General features: G+C 36.6%; 2 protein-coding genes across 2 annotated transcripts; one reads left to right on the top strand and one right to left on the bottom strand.

The window, feature by feature from the left end:
• Window positions 1-6792: 6792 nt before the first annotated feature.
• Window positions 6793-10173, top strand: LOC113275335 (ankyrin repeat-containing protein At2g01680-like). Its single transcript, XM_026524816.1, has 3 exons — window positions 6793-7340; window positions 8361-8770; window positions 9058-10173. Exons 1-3 carry the CDS (start codon window positions 7010-7012, stop codon window positions 9931-9933), a joined length of 1617 nt encoding a protein of 538 aa, XP_026380601.1. The 5' UTR covers window positions 6793-7009; the 3' UTR covers window positions 9934-10173.
• A 136-nt stretch (window positions 10174-10309) lies between these two features.
• On the bottom strand, window positions 10310-14030 carry LOC113275334 (alpha,alpha-trehalose-phosphate synthase [UDP-forming] 6-like). The gene is made up of 3 exons (XM_026524815.1): window positions 11519-14030; window positions 11143-11416; window positions 10310-10842 (listed from the first exon to the last, which is right to left on the bottom strand). The coding sequence occupies exons 1-3, from the start codon at window positions 13513-13515 to the stop codon at window positions 10552-10554; spliced, it is 2562 nt and encodes an 853-aa protein (XP_026380600.1). The 5' UTR covers window positions 13516-14030; the 3' UTR covers window positions 10310-10551.
• Window positions 14031-17920: the final 3890 nt, after the last annotated feature.

Raw genomic sequence — 17920 nt, 5'->3', positions numbered from 1 at the left:
CTACTAGAAAAGCTAGTAAAGAATTTCAGAAACTAGTGACCAACAAGGGGTGTTCCACTACTCCCCACTCTTCTTCTCAATGAGAATTTTATTCTGGAATATCAGAGGCCTTAAAAGAGCTAAGGCCAAAAATAAACTCAGATATTTAGTTAGTCAAATAAATCCAACTCTTGTTTGGATAACTGAACCAAAAATTCATTATAATTTCTAAGAATAAAATAAAGCTACCTGGTATGCATCACCAGATAATTCATAATACTTGTGATGATAGGAAAGCATACATTTGTCTATATTGGAATTGTTCTATTTCTACTCCTTCAATAATTTTTTTCTTCAAGACGGAGTATTACAGTGGAAATTGGTGGGGTTTTGGTTACTGGTGTACATGCAGATGTGCTGGCAGTTAATAGAAAGGAATTATGGGCCGACCTTACTAAGATTAGTAATCTACATAAACCATGGATGATCATTGGTGACTTTAATACTATTACATCAGTGCATGAGAAAAAAAGGTGGTAGAAGTCCTCTTAATGTAGCTATGTATGATTTTAATGAATGAATTGATAACTTTGAACTCCTGCAAGCTCCCAAAAGTGGCCTTCAATTTTCTTGGTCAAATGGAAGGTGTGGCAAAAAGAATTCTGTGTAATCTTGATAGGGCTCTATATAATCTTCAGTGGCTAAATGTTTATAATGGATGAAAATACCAAGTTTCTTCAGGAGGGATTTCAGATCATAGTTTTTTAATTGGTACAAATTCAGATATTCCAAAGCCATTAAATTCTCCTTACAGATTTCAAAAGATGTGGACAACTCATCCAAATTTCATCTAGTTGGTATAATATTCTTGGAATGAGGAAATTAATGGTAATGTTTACATTTTTATGAATAAATTGAAAATTATTTTGAAAAAGTGGAATTGGGAGGTGTTTGGTAATGTATAAGTGACTCTACAACAAGCTAAAAAGAATGTAACTGAAACCAATATCTTGTCTGATAGTGATCCTTCTAATAATGAGTTTTTGAATAATTATATTACTGCTAGAGGGGTCAGAGACATTGTTGTTCAAAATTATCATACATTTTAAAGTCAAAAATCAAGAATCAACTGGATCCAGTTTGGTGATGCTAATACCAAATTTTTTCATACTTCTATCAAGATTAGGAAAGCAAAAAACTCTGTAACCGAACTTGAAGATGATGCAGGTAATATTATTACTAATCAATCAGACATTGCTACTTTACCCATCAACTATTTTCAGTAAAAATTCACAGCTCAACCAACTCAAATATCTGAAGATATTCTTGAAGAAGTTCTTTCTCTAATAACTAATGAAGAGAATAGTTTTTTGGAACTGATTCCTACAGCAGAAGAAATCGAAAAAGTTGTTTTTGATCTGAACCAAGATGGTGCTCCTGGTCCAGATGGATTCACAGGAGTTTTTACGAAGTGGCTTGGGAAATCATTTCTAAGGACTTAATAGCTGCTATTCAATATTGTTGGTTCAATCAAGAGATTCCTGCAGGTTTAAATTCAAATTTCTTGACTTTACTTCCTAAGATCAAAGGTACAAAGAAGTTAAATCAATTCAGACCTATTGGTCTTAGTAATTTTTTCTTCAAGATTATCACAAAGAGCCTCACTACAAGAATGAATAAAATTATACACAAACTAATTTCTCCTCAACAATGTGCCTTCATTAAAGGGAGAAACATTCATGAACATGTATTATTGGCATCTGAATTAGTTAATGAAATGAGTGTCAAAAGAAGAGAAGGAAATGTGGGTTAAAATTGGACATATCACAGGCTTATGATACTCTCAGCTGGGATTTTTTATTAGCTGCTTTAAAGAAATATGGATTCTCTGGAAGGTTTTGTAACTGGATCTGAGTACTTCTAAAAACTACTAAAATATCAATTATGTTGAATGGAGGTCCCATGGGATACTTTGTAGTTGGGAGGGGTGTCAAGCAAGGTGACCCACTTTCACCTATCTTGTATATCCTGGCTGCTGATGTGCTTAGTGGAAGAATACTTCAATTTATCCAAGAACAAAAAATTCAGCCTTTAGTAGTCTGAAAAGGTATTTTTCCTTCCCACTTATTTTTTGCGGATGATATTTTTATATTTTGTAATGGTGGTAAAAGGTCCTTATATCATCTTAAGAATCTGCTACTTGAATATCAAGTTGCTTCAGGCCAACTTGTTAGTGCTGCTAAGAGCAAGTGCTTTGTTGATGGTACTTCTTATACTAGACAACTACAGATTGTTGAATTCATGAATATGAGTCTATCATGCGTTCTTGATATATACTTAGGAGTAATGCTTGTCCAAGGTAAAATCAAAGCTGAACATTTGTGGTCTTTTGTTGAGATGCTGCAAAAAAGATTAGCCTCTTGGACAGGAAGATTTTTAAACTTTCAAGCCAGGATTACTCTCATAAAATTTGTATTGAGTAGTACTCTGATTTACAATATGTCCATATATAAATGGCCAAAGAAGGTAACTGAAACTTGTGAAAGAATTATTAAAAACTTCTTATGGAGTGGTAATGCAGATGAAAGAAAATTTATAACTATATCTTAGGACATAGTTTGTTCTCCCCTTGATGAAGGAGGTTTGGGAATTAGAAGATTTGAAGATATCAATAAAGCATTGCTGATGAAATTGCTATGGAGAATTCTTACATCAAATGAAGATTGGGCAAAAAATGTTTTAGCAAAATATAAGGATAAACATGGCAGATGGATTACTTACTATAAACAATCATCCATTTGGCTTAGGATTAAATGGGTGATTCATGATTTTGAGGAAAACACCAGATGGTTAGTTGGGAATGGAAGTAATATCTCTCTCTGGTATGACACTTGGATTCTTGAATCAAGCATCATCAAAACATTCCCTGAAAATGAATTTATACAGCATCACATTCATATGAAGGTGGAAGACTTAATTGTTGATAATTCTTGCGCTATTCCAGAAGCATTATTATCTTTTTTCTCTATTTAAGACTTGCATGTTCTTTCATCTAACCAAGATAAATTCATATGGACTGCAACTCAGGACGACAGCTTCTCAGTTCATAGTCCAATCAACATAGTAAGGAAAAAGCAGCCAAGACTGAACTGGTACAAGAAAATCTGGAAATCTTGTGTGCACCCCTCCACTACCAGTAATATATGGAAAATAACTAGAGGTGCCTGTAACACTGATGAAAATGTGATTAAGAGAGGTACACAGATGGCTTCAAGATGCTACTTGTGTTCTAAAAATCAAGATTCCACTCATCATATATTATGGGATAGTGACTACGGACAAATACTATGGAATTGGACTGGAGGTATTTTTGCTTTTAAAAATCCCAAATCCTTTGATGATGTGATTAAGTTATGCAGAAGGAAAAGCCCAGTAATTCAAGAAATATGGTACATTGCTGCTTTCAACATTATGGTGGATATCTGGTTCACAAGGAATAAGTGCTGCTTTGAGAATATAAAGCCTGACAACCAAAAAGTCGCTCAAAGAATTTCTAGAATGATCTGTGACTGTTAAATAAGGCTTAAAGGAGTCATGAATAATACTGCCTATGATCTGCAAATTCTAAAAAATTTCCATATTGGTTGCAGAAAGGTAAGATCTCCCAGTGAATGTTCATTTACTTTGCCTGAACCTGATACTATACTCCTATACTGTGATGGAGCTTCTAAAGATAATCCTGGATATGCTGGTTATGGTTTTGTGGCAAGAGACAGTGCAGGAACTATGTTACAGCTGAAAGTAGAGGACTTGGTATTACCACAAACTTCATTGCATAAGTGATAGGGGTTATTGCTGCTTTACAATGGGAAGTCATCAAAGCTAAAACCAAAGTGATTATCAACTCTGATTCTACAACTTCAATAACTGCCTTTACTAAAAATAAACTGCCTTGGTGTGTGTGGAACAGATGGAAGTTCATTTGCAGGAAGATCAATAACATCCACTTTAATCATGTTTACAAAGAAGTTTACTTCTTTGCCGATTACTTTGCAAAAAAAAGATGGATATCTTAATAAGGGGAAGGTAATGACTTTCCCCGACAGGCCAGCTTCAATGTGCATGATGGATTCTAGCTACCTAGAACATAATCTCTTAATTGGCTTGAGACATGTAATTTACTTTTCAATGTGCATGATGGATTCTAGCTACCTAGAACATAATCTCTTAATTGGCTTGAGACATGTAATTTACTTTTAGTCAGGCTAGTACAGTGTTTACTAGAGAACGATTTTTTGGGACCATGGTTTTTTTGGCGGACCATGGTTCTATTTTTAATAAGATATTTAGAAGTAAATCTAGGTCACCTCTAATCTAGATATTTATATTAATACCTAAATTACCTTCCTGATTAATTTTGGGTAATGATTAGTGAAATGATTAAGCTAAAGAAGTAGAATTATTGAGAGAGTAAAGTTAGAGAAGATGAAGAAGAAAAACATGAAAAAAATTTACCAACCACAACCGGAGGAAGATCATTTGGGTTATCAGGTATGCTTCAAACTTAGATAATGTAGGTTTAATTGCTCCAAACTTTCAAAAAAATGAAAAATTTTATGTAGATTTGGGCCAGTTCGGTTACCATATGTCAAGAACATGTAATCGAACACACCTGAAAGTGTAGTTCGGTTACGTTTTCCAAACACGCAGGTTATCAAACTCGTTCGTTAATGGAGGTTTTGGTCATACAGTGTAGTGTTCGGTTTGCCCGCAATGTAACCGAACTTTAGGGTTTAGAAGTTCGGTTGCTTTGCAAACAATAACTAACCAAACTTTACGTGAAAATAAAATTTTACCAACTGTACATAGTTCGGTTGGTTCGCAAACTTTTATCCAAAAGCGTATCTAACCGAACTCACCGATAAAAAGAAACCAAAGTTACAGTGCTATATTCGGTTACCTAGTATAAAATGATAGGTAACCGAACTTTGAACTTAACAATTTATTTGGGTACATCTTGTGTATTCGGTTACATATCAAATTGCTCTACCAACCAAACTTAAAGTTCGGTGATATCCTTATTTTGCGAAGGAACCGAATTTATGGAGTTGTGTTGTTCTAATACAAGGAGTTCGGTTAAAAGTATTTTTTGTGAATCAACCGAACTCTGAGTTCGGTTAAGAAAAAATTAATTCGTGATAACCGAACTTTTTGCGACGAAACCGAACGTTTTGCGACGTAACCGAACTAAAAGTTCGGCTGAGACTTGTTTTTTGCGACGTAACCGAACTTTTCTCTGAAAGAAACCCTCCATTAAACCTCTCTGCAACTTCCATTTTCAACTCATTTTGATGATTACTTCTCATGTATTCAACCAAAAACGAATGACAAGTAATGGGTTTGTGAGAATATCTTTGTTAATGTTTTAAATTAAGCTATATATATAGAGGTGGTGGTGGTTGGTGGTGGCAGTAATCAGAGGTGGTGGTGGTAATTGGTGGTTGGTGGTGGTGGTGGTAATCGGCGGTGGTGGAAGGTGGTGCTGGTGGTGGTAATCGGTGGTTGGTGGTGGTGATAATCGGAGGTGGTGGTGGTGGTAATCGGAGGTGGTGGTAATCGGAGGTGGTGGTAATCGGTGGTTGGTGGTGGTGATAATCAGAGGTGGTGGTGGTGGTAATCGGCGGTGGTGGTCGGAAGAGGTGGTGGTTATATATATATATATATAGGTGGTTATTAGGTTGGTTTTAAATTAAATTAGGTTAAGGATAGGTTAGTCATTTCAACACTTTAGGACACCCGATATAACTATAGGGAAGATGGCCTAATAAAATCATTCTTACTAGAAGGATATGGGCTTCAAATGGGCTTGAACTCTTATTAGAGGGAGTTCAAATGAAATTCTTGGAGACAACAATGAATCCTTAACGGCATGTTTATTTCACCACGGACGGTGAGCTGTTGACGACGAGGGTGGCAGCTTTGGTGTCGGTGGTGGAGGTAGTTGGTGGCGAGTCGTTGTAGGTGGCAATATGGTTCAAAATCCTCCTCAAACTTCTTTTCGTCCACCTTTTAACAAATTTTCACTTATCATCGTCACGAGTTGCATTATTTCTCCGCAGGGGCAAACCGACAAGTGCCAAAGTATCCATGTATTATAAGAAACCAACCTGGAAACGACATGTTCCCACCACGTGAGAAGAAATCACCTACCTGAGCAGAGATACGAAAGCCTGTTGCACCATGTAAGAACAAACTAATTTAAGAAGAAAAAAGAAATCATTTTAATTCTCAAAGTAAAAGACACACTGATGCATGTATGAAAGGTAATCCTATATGGTCTTTACTCTTTAACACGATCTTCTTAATATATTAAGCTTAAACTAGGCTCTTGATATTTACATGCATTAGGGGTCCTATGAAATAAATTTTGTTTTGTCTATACTCGACTTGTTAGGTGGATCACTGGATTGTTTCGATGAATATTAAAAAACCTTTTCTCGATGGCTTATACGGAAAATGAAAATTATGTTGCCAGTTCGTGGACCAAGTCATTTAAAGCCACTTAAGGAGCTCACTGTTTAGTATTTTATGGATTTCTTATCCTTTCTTTGTCTTTGTATCAAAAGAGGCAAAAACTCAGACCTCCTCGGTTGTTGGGGGAAGAGAGGAAATTATTAAAAGGAAATGTGTGTTTTGAGTAGTGATTAAAGTGGCCCATAATAGTTGAATTCAGTGGTAAATATCACTAACCCCATTAAATTAAATTATTAAAAGGAAAAAAGGGCATGTATTTAAACTGTTTTTATGAGAGAGAGTAAAGGAGGGAAGAGAGGAATCTCAGTTCACCATCACAACCAACGACTTTGCTTTCATTTCACTCCCTCTCTCAAATAATGGAGACAAACAAAATTCATCATCATCCTCGTTGTTTGACTCTTAATTTCTCCACCACTAAAAGTCAAACAAATTAGCACCATAACCAGCAGCTGAAAGAATCTAAACATCAAAAAAATCAAACCTCTGATTATCCATGGCTTCATCTTCATCATCAGTACCAGTGATGGATACTAGTACTACTACTAAATCATTAAGACTTATATCTCATCAATCATTCTTCTTAGCTGTTCGATCCAGTAATCTTGATATGATCAAACAATTACTAGAAGAATGCAATGATCAGGATAATCCGTTGATGGGATTAACTAATGATAATGGTGAAACATCGATTTATGTTGCTGCGGATAATAATCTTGAAGATGTTTTTAAATACTTGATTCGGTTCTGTGATATTCGAATTGTGTCTATCAGGTCTAAGCTTGATTTGAATGCATTTCATGTGGCTGCTAAGCGTGGACATTTAGGTAATCAATTTTTTTCTCACTATTTGTTTTGATTATCATTCCTTGGGTTTGAATTGAGATAGGGCTAAATTCAGATTAGGTGTGAGGTTGACAGTAGTTATTGTTGAGTTAATATGTATTGATTGCTAAAAGTGGAGAATGAATAGTCAATTTAGGGAAATTTAAGATTAGGTATGTGTTTTGATTTTGTTAATTGTACTAGAAATAGATATTATTAGGATCTACATACACTTTTGATATCTAGATTAGGGTTGAACTGACTGAATTTGTGCTTTGAACTGGTGGTGACATGAATTGTGGGTTGTGTTGAAACTATCTCCTTGGCTTTTTCTTTCACTGTAAGAAGAAAATCTGGAGATAACTAGATGGAGAGAAAGGGAGGAAACAATCACTTGAACCAAATTAAACGCCTAATATTCGGTTTTAGTTCCAGTTAACTTCATAAGAAAGCTGGATTAGGTAAACAACATGCTTTTAGAGAAGGGGAGAAATGATAAGCTGTGATTGAGGACAGAACCCCTCAAATATTATTTTAAAATGAAGACACTGAACAAAAGAAAAATGTTCCGTTGAATCAGTGGTATAATTGCACCTTGCAAGAGGTCTGTTGAGATTTGGGGGCCTAAAACTCCCTGGGGACGGTTATTAGTTGTCACTTTCCTGAGTTTGTCGAATGGTGCAATCCAAGGGAAGATTATGTGGTGAACATTGGGCTTCATCATTGCTCCATGATGTAACTAGGCAAAAGAAGGCTATTGGTTCAGTAAGAAAATCGTTGAAAAATTCCGTATCACTATCGCATTCCATGTTTTGGATTCTGTCTAGTAAAAGGTCATTGAACCCTGTAGTTCTTTGACCTTGAATTTGTAACCCTTCTCAGCACTTTTCTTCTGTGCCTAATGAAATCTCCTGAGTCCTGACTATGATGATATATGCTGACAGATTAACGTTGCTACATATATGCTTATGAATAATCTTTAATGAAAGCTCCACTTTAAAAACAATGGTGTTTATGTGCAGGCATCGTGAAGGAACTGTTGAACTTGTGGCCTGAACTGTGCAATATATGTGACAAGTCAAACACAAGTCCCCTTTATACGGCTGCTGTCCAGGACCACCTGGATGTAGTGAATGCCATACTAGATGCAGATGAAAGTTGCATGAGAATAGTTAGAAAAAATGGGAAAACAGCGTTGCACAATACGGCTAGGTACGGTTATTTCAGAATAGTGAAAGCACTTCTAGACAGAGATCCTGAAGTCGTCTCAATCAAAGACAAGAAGGGCCAAACTGCACTCCATATGGCCGTAAAAGGTCAGGATCCTTCTGTAGTTGAGGAGTTACTGATTGCCGATCTCTCTATATTGAATGCACGCGACAAGAAGGGAAACACTGCTGTTCATATGGCTACTAGGAAATGTCGACCACAGGTAGTTTTCGTCATTGCTCTATCTATTGAGTTGGTGGTAACATGCCCTCTTCTTTGCAGAAGTTTTTATTCTCTGTTCGGTTTTCTCTTTTTGTTTTATTTTTCCATTGAATATTAGTATTTTGTTTCTCCGATCTCCTATTCTTGCTTTCATTTCTATAACTGCTCATCTTACCAGGGATTTTCTGTTCTCGGGATTGGTTTATAGAATTTGTTAACGTAGTGCACTCTACTTGTAAGGATTCTACACAAATTGACTTAAAGATCGTTATCCTAATGTGATTTCAGATAGTGTGCCTTCTACTTAGTTACTTAGCTGTTGAAGTCAATGCCATCAATAATCAGAAGGAAACTGCAATGGATTTAGCAGAAAAACTTCAATATGGAGAATCTGCATTAGAAATCAAGGAAGCTCTAACAGAAGCCGGTGCCAAGCATGCAAGAAATGTTGGCCGAGTGGATGAAAATCAGGAGTTAAAAAGAACTGTTAGTGATATAAAACATGAGGTACACATGCAGCTCATACAAAACGGGAAAACCAATAAACGAGTTTCTGGAATCGCAAAAGAACTTCGGAAGCTACATAGAGAAGCTGTTCAAAACACCACTAATTCTGTAACAGTTGCTGCTGTTCTCTTTGCTTCCATCGCATTCATGGCTATTTTCAATTTGCCAGGACAGTATTTTCAGGTTGGGCCAGACGCCGGAGAAGCCAACATTGCAGATAATCTGGGATTCAGATTATTCTGTCTTTTGAATGCTACTTCACTCTTCATATCTTTGGCAGTTGTGGTGGTCCAAATCACTTTGGTTGCATGGGATACTAGGGCTCAAAAACAAGTTGTTTCAGTTGTTAACAAACTAATGTGGGCAGCTTGTGTAAGTACTTGTGGTGCTTTCATATCATTATCTTTTGTTGTTGTGGGAAGGAGAGGATCATGGATGGCAATAACTATAACTGTAGTTGGAGTTCCAATCCTTGTTGGAACTCTCGCAGCTATGTGTTACTGTGTTTTCCAACAGCATTTTGGGATGTCAGGCGATGATTCACAAAGACGCATAAAACGGGCAAGTGGAAGTAAATCATTTTCATGGACTCGGTACTCTGATTTTTCAGATCCTGATGCTTACAACTCCGAACACGAGAAGATTTACGCCTTGTAAGTCTTTGTTAATATAGTGTAGGATTGCAGTTCCAGTTGGAGCTGTTGTAAATAATGTCATGGTTATAAACCACCCAAGAGATGCAGTTTAGATTTTGTAAGGTATTCTGCAAGGGAAGAGATTTACATGGAAGGGTTTCTGGAGGATAAATGGTAATGTCAAATAGATTTATGTATAAGGAACTAATGAAATGACTATACAGGTGAAATCAAGCAAAATATTTCCTCTACAGGTCGAAAATCTCTTTGCAACATGGAATTAAAACACCCATAACCATGAATGGCTCATCTAGATTTCACTCTATAAATCTTCACAGTGCCAACTTCTGAAGATTACCAAGTACAGTAATTGCTAACCACGAAGATTTAACAAAGCATTTTTAAAGATTTTTCGAACAAGCTTTAGATTTATGGAAGATTTGTATTAACGTATTTACAGGTGACTCCCATGCACTAAGATGGATAACATGAGAAACTAAAACTAATAACATGAGAAACTAAAACTACTTCCATTACTACGGTGTTCACTTGGCTAAAAGTAAAAAGATTAAAACTACAACGTTTTACAACACAGGCAGAAAAAAGAAAGCACAATAAGGCTGTAATTTCAGGTTCACCTTCAGGAAGTAAGTGCCGCCTCTTCAGAAGCTGAGGCTAGACCCTGCATCAATCTAACAATCTCCACTGTGTCGTCTAGATAATATTTAGCTCTGCTAGGCTTTCGACCAACAGTGCATGCGAAAATTTCTGCTGTGGGAGAGAGAGATGGACCTGCTATGGAATTCATGATGACCTCAAACATGTCTTCATCGGATCTGTCATCTCCTATGCACAAAACAAAATCTGGTAACATTCCCCTCTCCTGCATTATTGATAGTATCCTTTCGGCCACGAGCCCCTTGTTCACCCCCTGTTTGGTAACACAAAAATGCAGATTAGATTAATTCTTCATTTCATTGCAAGGATACCCACCTAAAAGAGGTAAAATTAAGAGCACGTATGGAGAGTAATACTTATTAAACTACAAAACGTTTAACATTGCTTTATGGCGAAGTCCAAGAATAGAAATGGACAAAATAATGTACCGAGTTTAGATTATTTTTTTAGACTCTTTCGGATGTTCATGCCTCTTGTGGGTTCTATCCCTACCTGACGACAGCAATAAATAACAATTCAGACTATACATAAAAAGGAATGTAGAATCACAAACCTGAGGCTTGACCTCGACAATGGTCTTCCCACTCTTCACAGAAACTGGCTCATTTGCAAGCACACTCTCAAGATGATCCAGAAGTTCCTTCGCTTGGCATGACCCAAAATCAGGATCGGAATCCTCGTAACTCCAAACGAGTGAAGTTTCCTTATCTTCAATAGTGGACCCATCGGTTGTTTCTGTGTATAACTTCATCACAGGTTCTGCTATCTGCTTCCAACAACAATCTGCAGCAGGCCCATGCGTCTCCCATTCTGCATTTCGGTTCAACCTGAAACAAAAAACAAAAAAAAACACAAATGTCAATCCGTATTGTGTTACACTGTACACATCTCGAAGCTTTTTAATTCACTAGTGTCTTAAACGACTTCACCTCATAAAATAGCCGTGCTCAGCAGCAAGTCCCAAATTCTCACAAGGACAAAACCATGCATCAAGAGTCGTTCGACTTCTAGCACTGACAAGAAACACCATATTGTTCTCATCTCTGCACAACTTGTTTAAGATTTCGATTGATTTTGAACTAGGACTCTTGTCTATCGAAGCTTGAGGCATCAAAGTGCCATCATAATCTAAAAGTATGGCTCTCTTTTTGGTCCTTCTATAAGCGGATACAATATGTTCTATTGAGAGCTTCCTGAAGCTTTGATCAAGAGCCACAACCCTAAATCCCAACCCGAATCCAATCCCCCAACACCTTCGTCTCCCATGATCCTTACATGCCCTCTCTAAATCCTGTAGAAAGCTGTGTGCCCAGTAGCCAACATCATGGGTGCTTACATACCTATAATGCTTCTCGTGCCGCAGTTGTTTTTCAGCTTCAGCCATCTCTATCGCACAATCCATTGCTTCAGCAACTGCATCAATATTCCATGGGTTTACTCGAATAGCTCCACTGAGTGACGGAGAGCAACCAATGAATTCAGAAACAACCAACATACTCTTCTTCCGGTTGGAGGGATCCAATTCTAACGCTTTATCCAATCTTTCATTTCCTTGCCGACTAATGATGTATTCATAGGGTATTAGGTTCATTCCATCCCTAACAGCAGTCACCAAACAACACTCAGCAACCACATAATAAGCAATCTTTTCGTAGAACGGAAGTGGTTTGTCGATCAAAATAACGGGGTCATAACCAGGTTGCCCAAATGTTTCATTAATCCGTTTAACTGTTGAATAAGTCTCAGCCTGTACTTCCTGAACATCTCTTCCGCGACCTCTAGCTGGATTTGCAATCTGAACCAAAACCACTTTTCCCCGCCACTCTGGATGCTGTATAAGGAACTGTTCCATTGCCAAGAGCTTCAAGCTAATACCTTTAAAAATATCCATATCATCCACCCCAAGCATCATCACCCTTCCACGGTCACAGAATTGGCTCTTAAGCTCTGCAACTTTCTTTTCAGTCTCACTAAGGCTCAAAACTGATTTCAATTGACCCATATGAATACCGACTGCGAGAATTTTAATGCTAACAGTTCTCCCATAATACTCGAGACCAATATAACCGCGTTTCGACTCATACGATATCCCCAACATTCTACTACAACAAGACAGGAAATGACGAGCATAATCAAATGTGTGGAAACCAATCAAGTCGGAATTCAACAGTGCCCTCAACAGTTCTTCCCTAACAGGCAGAGTCTTATAAATCTCTGACGAAGGAAACGGACTATGAAGAAAAAACCCAAGCTTCACTCTATTAAACCTCTTCCTTAAGAAAGTCGGCAAGACCATTAAATGATAATCATGTACCCAAACAAAATCATCTTCAGGATTAATAACTTCTAAAATCTTATCAGCAAAGATCTTATTAACAGACACATAAGCTTGCCACAACGAACGATCAAACCGACCACCAAGATCAGGCGACAAGGGCAACATATAATGAAATAATGGCCACAATTGCTGTTTACAGAAACCATGATAGAATCTACTAAAAAGCTCGGGTGGTAAAAATGTAGGAACACATTTAAAAGTCTCAAGCAAAATCTGCGAAACCTCTTCTTGTTCATTCAAATGAATCTCTTCTTGTAAACAACCAACATAAATAACTTCAACATCATCTTCACCTAAACCATCTTTTAACTGAAGTAGAAGTGAATCTTCAACCCAATCAAAAGTCCAACCTTTATTATCTAATTTCCTATGAACCCTAATTGGGAGTTGATTTGCTACTATAATAACTCTATCTTTAAGTGATACTGATGATGGTGAAACAGCACTAAGATCAGATGGATAATCATTATCAAGATTAGACATTATATCTACAACACGAGGAATTCTTCTATTAAGTTGATCAAATGATGGTGGTGGTGACTCACCTGAAGCAAGTTCTAATAGATTTGAGTAAGATCTAGTAACCATTCCCTCTTCTCCCACGAACCCTAAACTTGAAAATCACTCTCCTTTGGGAACCCTTTTTCTTATTCTTATCTATCTAGATGGATACAACACCCAATATAATAAAAAAAGATTGAATAACTTTCTCTGCAAATACTTATTGTTACTAAATCCCATTAATATCTGGAAATTAACTCAATATGACCATGGAAATTATGAGAATTATTAAAAGTTTGCTTCTAGAAATGGATTAAACTATGAGAATAAACTCCTAAAATAGTAAACAGAATCGAATCTACTCAACTTGAAATGAAGCAGAAAAAATATAATAAAACTAGTGATGATGAAAATTAAAAGAACCCACTAAAGAAGTGAGAATTTGTTACCAACCCAGAGAAGATTGAAGAAGAAAGAACTCTGAATTCATTCAAAGTCGTAAATTTTAAGGGAATTTCATTAATTACTCAAACTTTTAACACACACTCTGTCACACACAGAAGACAGTCCATATCCACTTGCTCTGAGTTTTATACGTATAGGTGTTAAATAAAACTAAATTGATAATAACGCTTCTACTAAAGTGTGCTTCACCTATACCTTAACACGCGTATTACTCATGCCCACGTGGCAAATACGGAAACTCGATCTGATCTGAAACTCCCATCTCTGTAGTGGGTCCTACTTAATGCATATCCTGTGTTTGTAAATATGCATCAGAGGTATTGATGCTAGATATTGTAGAGAACTGGTTGATTTGAAAAACGTAGTATGAAAAGAAAACAATATTATCCCTTCCGTTTTATCTTAAAAAATGACGGCGATATAATTTTTTTTGTGTTCTTTGAAATTATCTGTGGCGTTTATGAAGTGGAAAAACAATGTGAGACACGAAAAATTGTGGCCTAGGAGGAGCAATGGTGTTGCATTAGCTGTCATGCTCAAAACTTTCTCATGATAGTCATGCATATGTATTGGACTGTGTCCGATTTGATTTTTTCATACACGGGTAGTTTTAATTCCCGTGTTGTTCTCCTTAAGCATTTTTGATCTAGCAAAATAAAAATAAATTATGAGAAAAACTTTTTTAATGTGTTCTTATAGAATCACTCTCTAGAACATTGATTTCACAATCAAGAACTAATATGTTTGTAGGATGTTCTGATGTACATTCAGAAAGCTTTTCGACTTCCAATCGATAGTCAATATGACAATAATTTTTTAGAACCATTTTCTGAAACAGAAAAATCAGTCTTTTACCAAGCAAGACTTCTAAAAATACTCCCTCTTCTATTATCCAAATGCGCTATTAAGTTTGGTGAATATGAACGACGTAGGATCACGATTCAATAGATGTTCTCGGTTAACCGGGCTAGTGCCATTTGTCATGGTATTGTTAGTAAATTCGAACACGTGGCAAAATTTGTTTTGTCATTCGATTGTTTAGTTGCTACGTGTCGGTTCAGGAACACCCTTGTTTTATCTTGTTTTTTGTTGTTTTGAGAAAATTCATAATAATTCCGACAGATAACTGTTTCAGATAATAATCCAATTAATTAACCTACTACGTGTTCCACTGTAACACTCCTAGCTCAATTTTGAAAACGGAAAAACAAAAACAGAGAAATACAGATATTAGTAACGGTTGGGTTCAAAATAGCTGTCTCCCATTTGGAGAGGGAATTCTGCCACGTAAGTCATAAAAAGGTGGGACCCTGATGAAATTTTCAAGTTGGCTACAGCTAATTAAGAAGTAGAAGAGGAATTTATAGATAAGTGGATAAGGTTGAATGGAGGAGGAAGAAAAATGAAAAACAAAAGGTGGTCGTGGTACATTGTATGGAATGCTTGGCATGTGATTGTCACGTGTTTGAAGGGACATTTGTCAGTCCAGTTTAGTGTAGGACTCTCAAGGAAGATATTTTACTAGTAGTGGCCTCTAGTAGGATTTGTTGAGTTTTGAAATGGAAAATTTCTTGTTTGGTCCTAGGCCCATATAGTTATTTATAGTAGGGTCTAATCGGAATTTTTTTTTATCCGGAGGTCCAAAATTAATTATAATATGGAAATGTCCATAATGCCCATTACTACCAAACGTGTGTGTCTACACTGCTTACAAATTTGAGTACATATCTGGTACACTGCTTAAAAATTCGAGTACATATTTGCTACACTGCTTACAAATTTGAGTACATATCTGTCTGAGTACATATCTGTCGTACTGCTTACAAATCCGATTATATATCTGAATGCTTACAAATTCGAGTACATATTTGCTGCACTGCTTCCAGGTAGAGTACAAATCTGTAAGAATCAATGATAAATAAATTAGAAAACGTATTACATCACATACATTGTAGGATCATACAATGTAGCAACCCAACCTTCTATGTTCCTCCAAATCCATTTGCAGCACACCTTCTTTCAAACACACGTCACAACCAATTTGTAACTTCATCAAGACCACCACCAATTTCACAAGCTTGCAAATCTGAACCAACAACAACTCCTGTTCCTGTCATTCAAAATCTTTCATTTCTTGCAATAAGTTCTGAATTGCAGCTCCAGATCATCTCCATATCCAATTCCAGTACTGAATCAAACGTAACAAAGAGCATCTATTTCAGTATTTCATATACGTACTGAATCAAACATAACAAGGAGCACTTCCTATCAGTATGCGATATATGTACTGAAGATTCATGAACTACAAATCAACAGTATGACAACAACAGGTGACAGATCTATGAAAAATAAGAGAATCGAAAGACATATTACAGTATTTCACATAAGTACTGAAGGGTAAGACTAAAAAAGGAGCAAAAACACAGCAAATAGCACTTCCTATCAGTATTATACATACATACTCATGGATCGAACCAAAAAAATTGGAAAAACTTCAAATAAAACAAAATTAGAAGAGTTTTGTATCAGTACGCCATATATGTACTGTCAATTCATACACGAAAAACAACTGTAACAAACCTAAAAAATGTTATAATGTTGAACCAATGATAAATCACAAATAACCGCTACAGTTTTAGTTACCTGTAACCCTGGGAAAACAACATTGTTAATCGCAGATTCCATATCAACCCAAAGAACAGGATCTTTCTTGAAGAAAATCATGCCACCTCTGGGACCTCGTAATGACTGCAAATTGAAACAGAAGACATAGTAAACAACAGACCCTTGAACCTAAACCAATAAAAAAATGTTGCTTGTGTTGGTGTCAGTAGTTGCAGTCTTGCAGACTTCATGAATGTGACTAGGTGTACCTTGTGAGTGGTGGTTGTTACAACATCACAGTATTCAAATGGGTCGGCAAGTACAGATGCAGTAACGAGACCACTTATGTGAGCCATATCCATCATGAGAAAAGCCCCAACAGAATCTGCAATATTCAAGAAACATAGCAGGAAAGGGAATTAGGTGTGCGTAATGGGTTAACTAGTCTGATTCTCTGATCACTAAGAATAACAACTGTTGACAATCAAAATATATGTGTATACCTTTCTCATTCGAGGATAATCGAAATCACGAGGATAAGCACTAGCACCAACAATGATGAGTTTTGGTCGAAAGAGGGTGGCAGTTTTCTCAAGCATATCATAATCAATAAGGCCTGCAAGTGAATTTGGTAATGAATGCAAATTATCAACGAATTATAAATGAACAACAATAGACCACATAGTCATTACACAATATAAGAATGCAGAGCAGCACCTGTTGATTCATCAAGACGGTAGGGCATCGATTCAAAATAAATCGAAGTCCCAGATACCCGTCTTTTAGGAGTCATAAATCCATGTGACAAGTGACCTCCATGAGGAAGATCCAGACCCTGTGCCAGTTACATGAACAAAGCCCTTTGTTGACAAAGTGTCTCTAGCTCATCAATGTACTCATTGCCACCATAATACCTACATTGCAGAATGAAATGATCAAATGCATTTCAATACAAATACAGGGAAAAAATACAACATTAAGCACCATCTTTACCTTTTACCAGAAAGCCCTTCTGAATACTTGTTTGTGAGACAAGAACCCACAGCTTCCATCACTGCGCGAGATGTAAAATTCTCTGAAGCAATGAGCTCCAAGCTGTTAAACTGACGATTCTTCTCACTATCAATTATTGAACGTACTTCAGGGTCTGCCTAACTTGAGAAGGTAATCTATCCGCATAGTAGTACCCAACTTGGGAAAAAAAGTTGAAGAACCTTTAGTAAAAAGATTGGGTTGTTGTACAGCAGCACCCATTATTGCAGCTCCACTGTATGCCTGCATCTACTTCACTTCTCCTTAAACATAACAAGGAGCACTTCCTATCAGTATGCGATATATGTACTGAAGATTCATGAACTACAAATCAACAGTATGACAACAACAGGTGACAGATCTATGAAAAATAAGAGAATCGAAAGACATA

Source organism: Papaver somniferum, chromosome 4 (genome assembly GCF_003573695.1).
Source record: "Papaver somniferum cultivar HN1 chromosome 4, ASM357369v1, whole genome shotgun sequence".
Lineage (NCBI taxonomy): Eukaryota > Viridiplantae > Streptophyta > Magnoliopsida > Ranunculales > Papaveraceae > Papaver > Papaver somniferum.
The sequence above is the reverse complement of the archived record's forward strand: the minus strand, read 5'-3'. Positions and strand labels throughout refer to the sequence as shown.

Bases quoted from the DNA above. Each gene is read 5' to 3' on its own strand.
- LOC113275335 (XM_026524816.1), top strand. From the start codon at position 7,010: ATGGCTTCATCTTCATCATCAGTACCAGTGATGGATACTAGTACTACT. The intron at 7,341-8,360 runs GTAATCAATTTT...GTTTATGTGCAG, and splicing joins TGCTAAGCGTGGACATTTAG to GCATCGTGAAGGAACTGTTG. The intron at 8,771-9,057 runs GTAGTTTTCGTC...ATGTGATTTCAG, and splicing joins CTAGGAAATGTCGACCACAG to ATAGTGTGCCTTCTACTTAG.
- LOC113275334 (XM_026524815.1), bottom strand. From the start codon at position 13,515: ATGGTTACTAGATCTTACTCAAATCTATTAGAACTTGCTTCAGGTGAG. The intron at 11,417-11,518 runs GTGAAGTCGTTT...TTTTTGTTTCAG, and splicing joins GAGCACGGCTATTTTATGAG to GTTGAACCGAAATGCAGAAT. The intron at 10,843-11,142 runs GTTTGTGATTCT...GTTACCAAACAG, and splicing joins TTGTCGAGGTCAAGCCTCAG to GGGGTGAACAAGGGGCTCGT.